This window comes from Myodes glareolus, chromosome 1 (genome assembly GCF_982192425.1).
Source record: "Myodes glareolus chromosome 1, mMyoGla1.1, whole genome shotgun sequence".
NCBI lineage: Eukaryota > Metazoa > Chordata > Mammalia > Rodentia > Cricetidae > Myodes > Myodes glareolus.
In genome coordinates, this window is record NC_142026.1 from 35,272,673 (window position 1) to 35,282,994 (window position 10,322).

The 10,322-nt window shown below is 54.6% G+C and overlaps 1 protein-coding gene across 1 annotated transcript; it reads right to left on the minus strand.

The window, feature by feature from the left end:
- Positions 1–420: 420 nt before the first annotated feature.
- Mab21l4 (mab-21 like 4) lies at positions 421–9,797 on the minus strand. The gene is made up of 6 exons (XM_048441751.3): positions 9,676–9,797; positions 8,579–9,307; positions 4,760–4,985; positions 3,125–3,278; positions 1,659–2,015; positions 421–949 (listed from the first exon to the last, which is right to left on the minus strand). Exons 2-6 carry the CDS (start codon positions 9,090–9,092, stop codon positions 857–859), a joined length of 1,344 nt encoding a protein of 447 aa, XP_048297708.3. The 5' UTR covers positions 9,093–9,307; positions 9,676–9,797; the 3' UTR covers positions 421–856.
- Positions 9,798–10,322: the final 525 nt, after the last annotated feature.

Genomic DNA, 10,322 nt, shown 5'->3' on the forward strand with positions numbered 1-10,322 from the left:
CTACTCTGACAATGCTATCAGTCCTTGGAGGACACCGGGACACTGGGTGTCCTGCGTACATATGGGACCTGGATTCCCTCCTCAGAGTCGGGGGTGCAGTCTGCAGTTCTGAAGTCAAAGAGTGAATGTCACCAAGGGTCAAAGACAATGGAGCTGGGGTACCCAGAGGTCCCTGGGCTCCAGGGAACTTGCTTCAAGCTAATGGGAAGACACGAATCATGGGATTCTGGGGACAGGAGACAATCCTCCAGTGAGAGAGCAATAGGTCGGACCAGTATAGGGGAAGGGCAGCTGTGAAAGTCCCTCTTCTGGCTCCATTTCCTTCTGAACTGGAGAGTAAGGAAGGACATCTGTCCAGGGGGACAATCCCTACCTGAGAGTGGAGAAGGTTTGAAATGACATCATCTTGGCACTCAAGTCTTTCATAGTCTTTAGAGTCTATATTTGCACCAAGAGATACAGAGAGCGGGGGTCCTCTCCACAGGGCACACGGGGGCATGAATGTATTCAACACCGAACACACAGTATTTCAATCCCAGGAGTTGTGTGGAGCAGAGGCAGAGCAAACACCCATTGCGGTCTCCTGCCTGTATCTGTTCTGACTGTCAAATGGATGGATCCCTGGGTCTCTGGGAGGCATATAACCACCCACCTCAGTGCCAGTCTGGAACATGGCAGCTGCCTCAAGACCACAGTGCCAGGCACTTGGAGTCTCACAGCCATCCCTTGAACAGGACTCCCTAGGGACCAAGTACCTCCACCAGCCACTCAAAGAAATAGCTCTGGTTCCCCATTTCCTTCCCAGAAGTTCCAGGGAGCTCTGCAGGTTGGTAGAGACTGGACCTGCCAGCCCAGCTCAGCTGTGGTCACTTCCCATGCTCTTGGCCTTCTGGAAGATGTTCTGCATGGCTGAGAGTCTGTCCTTATCCTGGATGTCAAAGACCTGAAACTGCAGTGGGCAGGGACAGAGGGTCACAGGGAGCCAGGCTGCACCTGTCTCAGACACCCCTCTCTGACCATCCTAGCTGTGAGTGTCCACCTGGTCCGTCACCCCTGCAGGTGGACCACCCCAGCACCCCTCCTCCAACAGCCCTGCCTCACACAATGTATGACACAGGAATGAACCCCTGCCCAAAGAGGTCCCACTAACAGTGGTTGAAGGCTTTTTCCCTGCACATTCCTGACTGAGAAATGTCAGGCATGCTTTGGAGGCAGTATTCGGGCCTGGGTGGATGAGTCCCTGCCTTTGTCGGGGATCAATGGGCTCTATAGGTGTAGAAAGAACAGCGGGTAGGCACCCCGAAACAGCAGACCAGAGAACATAAGGTCCTAAAGGGCGGGACTCTCAAAATGCCAAGTCCAGGAATACACAGGAAATTGATCCCAGAAGGTCCAGGGAAAGTCAAAGCCCCAAAGTAGAAAGGGCTCTGGGCATCTGCTGTGTGGTTTAAGGTAATTCTGTGGAACACGGGCGCAATCTCAGGCACTCTGCCCTGACTTCCAGAGAGCAACCTTACACCCATGGCACCTCTCCTGAGGTGGCATTTTTATGTCCCATCTGACCCTCCGCCATCCTTGAGTTCCTGTCCTGGGAGAGAGTGGTCAGGGTTCAAGACCAGGACTCTAAGCCCCTCCCCCCATGAAACAGCTGCACCCACCTTATCAAGCAGAAAATCAAAGTAAGCAGTGGTCCAGTAGGTGGGGTCACTGGCAGGGAGTTGCAGGAGTGCCTTGACTCCATTGTCAATGCGTGGTGGACGGCTGTGGCCCAGGTGGGTGACGTGGATCCGTAAGGACTCTTCGGGCTGGCTGGCGAAGTTTTCTACGCGTTGATAGATGACACCAAGGTCCAGGCCGCTGTCCTGCAGCAAATTGTGTTCCGGGTACAGGAAGTGGGGCAGGTTCCTGGTAGCCAGGCAGCAGAGCAGCACCACCAGCAGACGGTACACGGCGCCCTGCAGGTCCGTCCAGTCCTCGGGGGCTGGGAAGAGCACGGAGGCCCACAGCAGCACTGTCTGCAGGACACAAAGTCAGACCTGTCAAGGGGCAGCTGGACCGGCTCCCCACCACCCGTCTGTCCACTAGCCCTGCGCCAGCTTACATCCGCCAACCCTCCTCAACATCTCCGGGTGCTGAGTCACTCTGATATCTGCCACCCTAGCAGCTCCTGGGGCTCCCATCACCTTCTCTGCCTCTCCCTCTCCCCTCTGCACCTCCCTTTTCAACCTTTGCTGAACTCCGGTCAACTTCAGAACTCCACGGGGTTACCTGAGGCTTCCTCCATGTGGAGGCTTTCTTCATGTTCCTTCATTGATCTCTGTAGACCAGCCCTAAGGGCCCACCCCAAGCCCTCCTCCTCCTCCTCCTCCTCCTCCTCCTCCTCCTCCTCCTCCTCCTCCTCCTCTTTTCTGCTCCAAGACCCTTACTAGATTACCACCCCCATTACCCAACTTCATTTCTGTGCCCTCAAACCGTCTTCCTCCTCTACCATCTCTCAATTCATCTAGTGTATCAGACCCCAATGGCCACTGGAAACCAGAGCCCCACCTCGGGCAGAGGTCTGAGACAGCAGACTGACTCCCCAGAGTCAGTATCTGACGACACGGACCCAGCAGAGGGTCCTTTCCATCGTGAACACACACCCTGGGAGGGTCCCAGGGCTTCACAGTTCTACCCACTTGCCTCTCACTGCCCCGGGGGCTAAGGGTGATGGAACCCCTGTTCTTCATCTAGAGCGGAATGTAGATGTGACTGTCCTTCCCCAGGGAGCATAGGAAATTGGTTCCAGTCCATAGGGGAATCTGACGAGAGGACTCGTGCCGGGTAGAGGTCCAGCCCTGTGTGACCCAACCCAGTCATGTTTCCGATTGTAAGTCCTCCCATGACACCTGCCTAGGAATGGCCAAGGCCAGCATGATGTGCCATGACATCATTCTACAGCCATGCCTACGAGACCTCATGGATTGTGATCTCTTCCTCAGGTGAACCTGGAATCCTTGCCATACCTGTGACTGCTCATCACGGGAGCTGGGGTGAGGGACACACCCAGGGGGTCCCTGCCCTCTATCGTCTCGTCACAGATGTGAGAGACAGAGCAAGGTAGGTGATGAGCTACCATGCATACCTTCAAGTGGTCAAAAGTTAGGCCGGGGCTCTGGCTGCCACCTCGCCAGCTCTCTAGGTTCACCCGGTCGAGGATGGAGAGGCTGTCCAGGCGGTGACCAGGGAAGGAGCCTAGTGCACCAAGCAGGCGGCTGAGCAGGTAGCTGGTGGAGATCCTGAAAGCCAGACCCACCTGTCAGGTCTGGGGTTCACAGTGCCCAGCACCCTGTGTACCACCCAAAAGAAAAAGTCCAGGCAGCTGCTGCTCCCCAATACTAGAACCTCGTGAGTCCCATAGGAGGGTCCTATCCTTGCTGTGGTCATCCTGGGGCTCCACGACCTACGTCTCTCTTAGCAGTTGATTCTGTTTGCTAGCTTGAACATCTGGGGTTCAGACTCCCCATCAAAGACTGCAGGGATTATGGGAGACCTCAGCCAGCCCACCCTTTCTTTAGACTGGGGTTTGGTGGAGCTTTAGGCTGACAGAGGGTGTAGGCTCCACTCTAGGTTGTATTAGGAAAACCAAAGTCCCCTTGTCCACCATGGGAGCCAAAGGGTGGATAATATGTGGAGGGTCTTCATCTAGGACCCTTAGCACAGGGCCCAGAACATCACAGGTTCTTACTTCTGTGCTTGCTGAACCAAAATTGGGTAGGACCTCCACATCCTGTGAGTCTCAGTCCTAAAGGGTGGGCAGAGGTGGGGCAACAGGAAGGCCATGTTCTACTCGACCCCACCCTTCACCTGCCTTGGTGGGCTGGTGCTTACTCAGTATGCTTGGCACAGACCCTCTTCTGCATGAATGGGTCAGCAAGGGTGCAGGGTATGCGACCCACAGAGCCCTGCAAAAGCTTCAGAATGTCACAACAACATATAAATGTCACTTATAAGGAGCAACTCGGTTCCAAGACGGCAGCACCTTGGGCATGGGAGTATTTTGTAAGTCCCCCAGCAGAATCACTATGGTCTTGTAGGAGGGAGCCAGCGATGTCAGTCTTGGATGGGTCCCAGGCCCTGAGTCCTGCTGGCTGAGCTTCTGTCCCCTTCACCTTCTCACAGACATTGACTTGGTAGCAGGTAGCCCTCACTGAACTCACAGGCTTCAGGGGACTCAAAGAAGTCAGGGGTGGAGATAAGGGCCAGCACACGAAAGGAAACATCTACAACTAAACATCTCATGTGGGGGAACATTCTGAGAAGGGCTCTGTAAATCTGGCAATACCACCCCAAGTAAAAGGTGTTAGCAAGCCCAAGTTCCTTTTATCAGTGTGAGCATCCTTCATGTATGGATGTTCTCACTGTATGGGCATCCTCACTGTGTGAGCATCCTTGCTGTGTGAGGACCTTAGACAACCTCTCTGCTAGAGTTTAGCTGGCTATTGGTGAAAGACCCCCTCCCATACCACCTTCCACATTGGATATCTTACCATGACTTTATGCTATTGGTCACCCGTGCAGAAGATGGCCCAGCCATGTCCTCCTCAAAGCTCCCTGTGAGTCATTAAACACTAGAACTGCCCCAGAGATTCTAGAAACCTCAGCATGACACAGATGTCCACAGGGCAGAAACAGGCAAGAATCCCTCAGATCCTCCTACATGAGGCTCAGGGAGCATCAAGGTGTTTCTCCCTTCCCTCAGGTCCAGAGTGGCATTTACCTCCAGTGCTGGGCATTAGCTGGCACCAGGTCCACCCCGTGGCTGGCAATTCTTTTCAAGATGCCCTCAGGGAATCCAAGCTTCAACTGGGCCTGCTCCAAGGCAGGCACCCTGTGCTTCTTCCTCACCACAGGCACAACGTTGAAGCGGATCTTCCTCCAGCCGCTGGACACCAGCAGGGACAGGTGCAGCTGCCCTTCCTTCAGGTTAGCAGCATTCAGGGAACCTGCAACAACCTTCCATCAATCCAGCTCCCCTCTTCTGGGTCTAACCCTGCTTTGGTCTGGGACACCCTCCCTGCTGTCGTGACTGCCCTTCTCCGTATCTGCGGCTCCTCTACCTGCCCATAGGAACCATTGCACAACCCTACCCATGGAGCAATGCCAGCTGAGCTACGTCACAGCATCCTTCATAACAACGCCTTCCCTCATGAGCCTTCTGTCTGCTAGGCCCCTCTTAAATCTTGTGCCCTGAACCTGCTTCCCACACCTCCTGGACCTGTGGGATCTGCCCCATGTCTGTTCTACCTCTGCTCAAGTCAGCTCCATTCAGTGTCCAGGCTGGAGCCAGAAGAGAGACTAAATCCCAAGAAGCGCTGGACATGTATGGTGCTTAAAGGTGGAGTGTGAAGAGCTGGGCTGGTGGAGGTCCCCTGCCTCCCTGGGCAGCTCAGAGCCTGCAGCTCTTTTGGCGGATCACTGAGATAAAGACATCTCATTGCTTCATTCCGAACCTTTCCAGTCTTTAAGGAAAGTCAACAGGGTATTCTAGGGCCTAGCATCCCATGCCAGGGACTCTGTATCCCCTGGACACTGATAACTCTAAAGGACAGCCTTTAGCTATAGTGTTTGCAGTGTCTGCAGACTCACATCCCTACTCCAGCCAGCTGTGGCCAGGGAGAACAGACATAATAGCCCCGCTCACCTGAGTAATAGCAAAGCTCAGGGGATCAATCCCAGGCTGGACCTCTGCTGATGAGCTGGTGGGTTTGTGCCCATCGCATCGCCTACACCGAGAGCCTCCCTAACAACTCAGGTCAGAGCCACCCATGCATGCATGCATGCATGCTGGTCCTCATACCAGACAGGTGGGACTGGGCCACAAAGGACAGGAACAGCTTAGGATCAGGAGAGAACTGCCCATGTTGGGAAAGGCCCTGATATCCTGAGAGGAGGAACTAGGTGTCCCCATTTCCAGGCTGCCATGACCTAGAAATCCAGGCTAAGCCTGAACATTCTGTATGATGAGGTCTGTATCTACCTAACACTCCAGAAATTGGTTACCTAAATTACCTCATGAATGACACATTAAGACCGAGAGACTTCTCTCTCCTCTCCCTACTGAGACCTCCCCCTGAGCTCATGTCCCTGTCATGAAGCTCTAGGCCACCTAAGAGGGAACATTTCAGGATATTGGTGTATCCAGGAGCCTTCTACCTCTGTGCTCTCTTCCTTTCAAAACAAGTCAGCAACAGAGACAGTGAGGGGAATAACAAAGACACCCACGCCATCACACAGGCTCAGGATGGAACCGTTTCCCCTCCTACCCCAGTGCTGTCTATGCCCAGGGGCCTGGGTCAGAGGCCAGAACAGCCAATCGTCCGGAAGCTGGGTGTGCTCAAAACAGAATCCCCAGCCCAAGCCTTGCAACAGAGCCTCCATTGCAAGGAAAGAGCCAGGCCTTGCTGTGTATCCCTTCAGCTCCCATGATCTGCAGGATAACTCTGAGGCAACCTCTGGAATCCTTCATCCTGCATGAGCCTCAGTTTCCCCATGAAACGGGAGAGGACCCTCTCGGCTCAGCATTTAAACGTCTCCTTGTCTTCCTCTAGTCACACATTTTTATTTGTGAAATGGCAGCCTGGAAGACAGCCAGCCACACCTGTTCTCACCAGGCTACCTTTAAGCCAGGCCTGGCTGGTCTCACCGGTTCCAGGGAGTGGATAGCTGAACCCTGTCACCAGCAATAGCTTCCCTTTTAAGGAATGTGTTGGAAGCAATGCCTGGAATGTCCCACGGGCCCTACTCAGCCACAGCAGCAGGAATGGGCCTAGGCTAGGGGGTCTCCTTTCTCAGTCAGGAGGCAACCTGGTTATGCATGTGGGGCCTAGAAGTTTGGACTGTCCTTGATGACCCATAACTTGGGAAATCTCCTAGTTACCCCATAGGTCTGTGAGCCTGCAGAAGCCAGGGCCAGCTGGCAGTGGCAATGACTGTGTTAGGTCAAGCAAAAAGTCAGAAATGGTCCTGCTGAGTTTGAGGGTTCAAGAGATGACCAGGTAAGATGCCCAAGGAGCTGCAAAACACCAGACGCTTAATAACAGTCTCTGGCCACCTGAAGGTCAGTCTTCTGCTCCAGGACACCCGGCCTAGCAGGTCTGGGAGGGACCGCCCGCAGAAGCTGACCCCTAATGTTGGAAGCCTAAGAGCCCAAGGGCTTCCTGAATCCTGCAGCCCAGACTGAAACCTAGGTGCCCAGCTGTGGGCTCTGCTAGACACTCTTCCCCAGGGCCCTGGGAAGAAACAGCAGTCCACTGCCCCAGGCTCCACTATCCCTGGACATGCAGCCAGGCCGAGACTCCACACATTAGGGATCTCAGGCATGTTACTGCCCTCTGGGGGAGGCAACTACCCATTCACTGACGACACAGTATAAATACCAGGAAGCTGACTTGGGAAGACAAACATATGAGAAAACAGCAACTGCCACCATCATGTGTCTGTCTCCTCCCAAGAAAAACAGGGCATTCTCTTTTGGCCTCCAGTGCCCTATCAACCTGACATCTTATACCTGAACTCAAGAGGACGAGTGTCTTCACTTAGGGTCCCCAATCTTCTTGCTTATCACAGGCTGTACCTACTATTGTGTAAAGAGACTGGCTGCTTCTGGTCATGCTGAGACCTACTTGAAGCTCTGATACCCCAGATTTCATAAACAAGATGTCCCGCAAGAGACTGAGGCTGGGTCCCTGGCATATTTGAAAATACTCAGTCTGGGTCTTAATGTACCAAGTTAGCATCTCAGTCATAAATTGGAACAGGCAGGCACAGATGCCTGTATAGAGAGAGGCACACATTCACACATATGCATTCACATGTGTACTCATGTCTGTTCACACCCCCACATACTCATATGTATGCACACTAGCATGTGTTTGCATCCTGACTCACATACAGTCTGACCAATGGTGACCGAGGCTGAAGTGGGGACAGGCGTTAAGCATCACCAACCATAGACTGTAACAGGTAGCAGACTGATTTCCAAGAACCCTGCCAGAGACCCTGTGTGGCAAGCTGGCCAGCCAAACCACAGGCTTGCCCTAAACTCTCAGACATTTGTAAAGTGACATTCGTTAAAATGACTTCCCCAAAGCACCATGCAGAAACAGGTCACATGTGATTCACAACCTGTTTTCTTAGGGACGCTGGGGGTTCAGGGGCCAGAACAAGTCTCCTGGCTCACGGGGCCCCCAACACACAGTGCCAACTCACACTGTACTCATATGCACAGGGAATACACACACGCGCACACACACACACACTTGCACACACACGCACATACACACACACACACACACACACACACACACACACACACACGGGCCCCCAACACACAATGCCAACTCACACTGTGCTCATATGCACAGCGAATACACACACACACACACACACACACACACACACACACACACACGGACCTGTATGCAGCCCCCCTGAGCCAGTCCATACCCTGAGCCCTCAAACACAGTGGTCACACACATATATGCACACACATATTATACATATGTGCAGAGTACCTCCCCACTCCTCACCCCATTACCTGGCGGGACGAGGCTGTGGTGCTTGCAGTGTACAATAGCAGCCACCAGAAGATCTTTAAGGACACACAGTACTTTACTGGGTACAATGTGGCCACGGCACTTGTCTCTGCTCTCTGAAGAGACGTTGAAGACATCACCAGTCATCCATGGCTCCAAGCCAGATGCTTCCTTGAGGACACCCAGGCGACAGACTGCAGGGCCATCCCTCGGCTCAGTGGCTTCTGGCTCCTCAATCAGGAGAGCCTCGGCGTCCACCCCCAGGGGCACCTCCACATCCAGCGGGTCCTCTGAGGAGCGTAGTGCAAACTGGAAGGCCTCCAGGTCTCGAGAATAGTCGACAAGGAAGCGGGGGTCCAAGGCGTGGACACGCTCCAGCACAGTGAGCAGGATGTTCTCCGCTCTCTGGTAGTCCTGGACACGGGGTGACTCCCGGGACTGGATGGCCAACAGATAGTGGTGCCACAGGGGCACCTGCTCGGTCATGTCTGGAGCAAAGACACATGGGGCTGGCATCCCTGAGCAGTAGGTGGCAGGGCCTAGGGGCCCTTGGGGACGGCTCTTCAGCTGGCGCAGACTGGCGAGGAGGAAGCGGTACCTGCCCAGGTGAGGCGAAGGTCTGCAGGCAGGGCCCAGCTCTCCACAGGCAGGGTTCCAGAGGGGCAGGCGCCGTGCAGCAGGTTAAATAGCTGAACCAAGGCCAAGGCCTTTGAAGTGGGGTGAGTCAGTACCTAACAATTAAAAGTATCACAGGGGGCTGTCCAGGGAGGCGGAGGCCCAATTGCTTACTACTCTCCTCTCTCCCTCTTCCCTCCTGAACATTAGGTTCAAAACACAGTGGCCTAACCTGGAAGAGAGCAGGTGTGTCTAATGCTTCACACACACCCCTCACCCGGACTCTGTATGAGTCCTCTCCTCTCTAAGGCGGCTGGGAGAGGAGCAAGACTCAGGCCTGACCTGGGTAGTACCTCCTAACATTCCCCAGATACCAGTGTAAATCAACCCATCTCCATTTGTCATTCATATAATTGGCCAGCTCGGCCCCTCGGGGTGCCTGTCCCACCCCTCCAGTCTCCCTCTGAGAAGAGTTAGCACGCACCTGCCTGGAGCTGCTGCCTTCTAGGAGAGAAGAAGCCTCTGACTCCACCTCATGGCTGGAAAGTCTTACCCTACCGAGCCACCTGCCAGTGCCCTGCCCACCGTCTCCTCCCTGCTCAATGTCATGCAAGTCCAAACAGGCAGGAGGGAGCCGCCCCTAGCGACCCTTGGCCCTTAGAGGAGCCCCAGTTGCACAGGGAGCAGCTCGGCTTCTAGTCTGCAAACAGCCAACAAGGCGACAGCCCCATGGGTGTCACGGAGATTCCATCTCTGCAGCCACACCACGCGTGACCTCTGACCCCAGCCATCTGCACTAAGTCAGAGCTACCAGATGATAGGATAGGAAAACCACCCTTCTTTGGAGTGGCTGCTCAGAGCCTCTGAGGGGTTGCGGCCTGCAGGCAGGCCTCTGTGAGTCTCCGTGACAGAAACGGTCTTCCTTCCCTACAGCCTAGTGCAGCTCTGGCTGCTGGGCTGCCCAGCGTGTGGCTCACCCTCTCCAAGGCTGTTCAGGTTTCAGAGAGCTGCCTCTGCCCTTCACGCTGCTTTCTCTGCCCCACCCAGCTCCCCCACTGCGCCGTAGTCTGTGAGAGGTAGGCCCTGCAGCCCTAGATAGCCCAGCTCTGACACACCAGGCCAGACAGCTCC

What these genes read in the sequence shown, in the direction of transcription:
- Mab21l4 (XM_048441751.3), bottom strand. Translation starts at nt 9,092, where the DNA reads ATGCCAGCCCCATGTGTCTTTGCTCCAGACATGACCGAGCAGGTGCCC. An exon ending in TAACTTTTGACCACTTGAAG is followed by an intron (nt 2,016 to 3,124) that starts GTATGCATGGTA and finishes TGTGTCCTGCAG; the next exon opens with ACAGTGCTGCTGTGGGCCTC. An exon ending in TTGATTTTCTGCTTGATAAG is followed by an intron (nt 950 to 1,658) that starts GTGGGTGCAGCT and finishes TGCCCACTGCAG; the next exon opens with TTTCAGGTCTTTGACATCCA.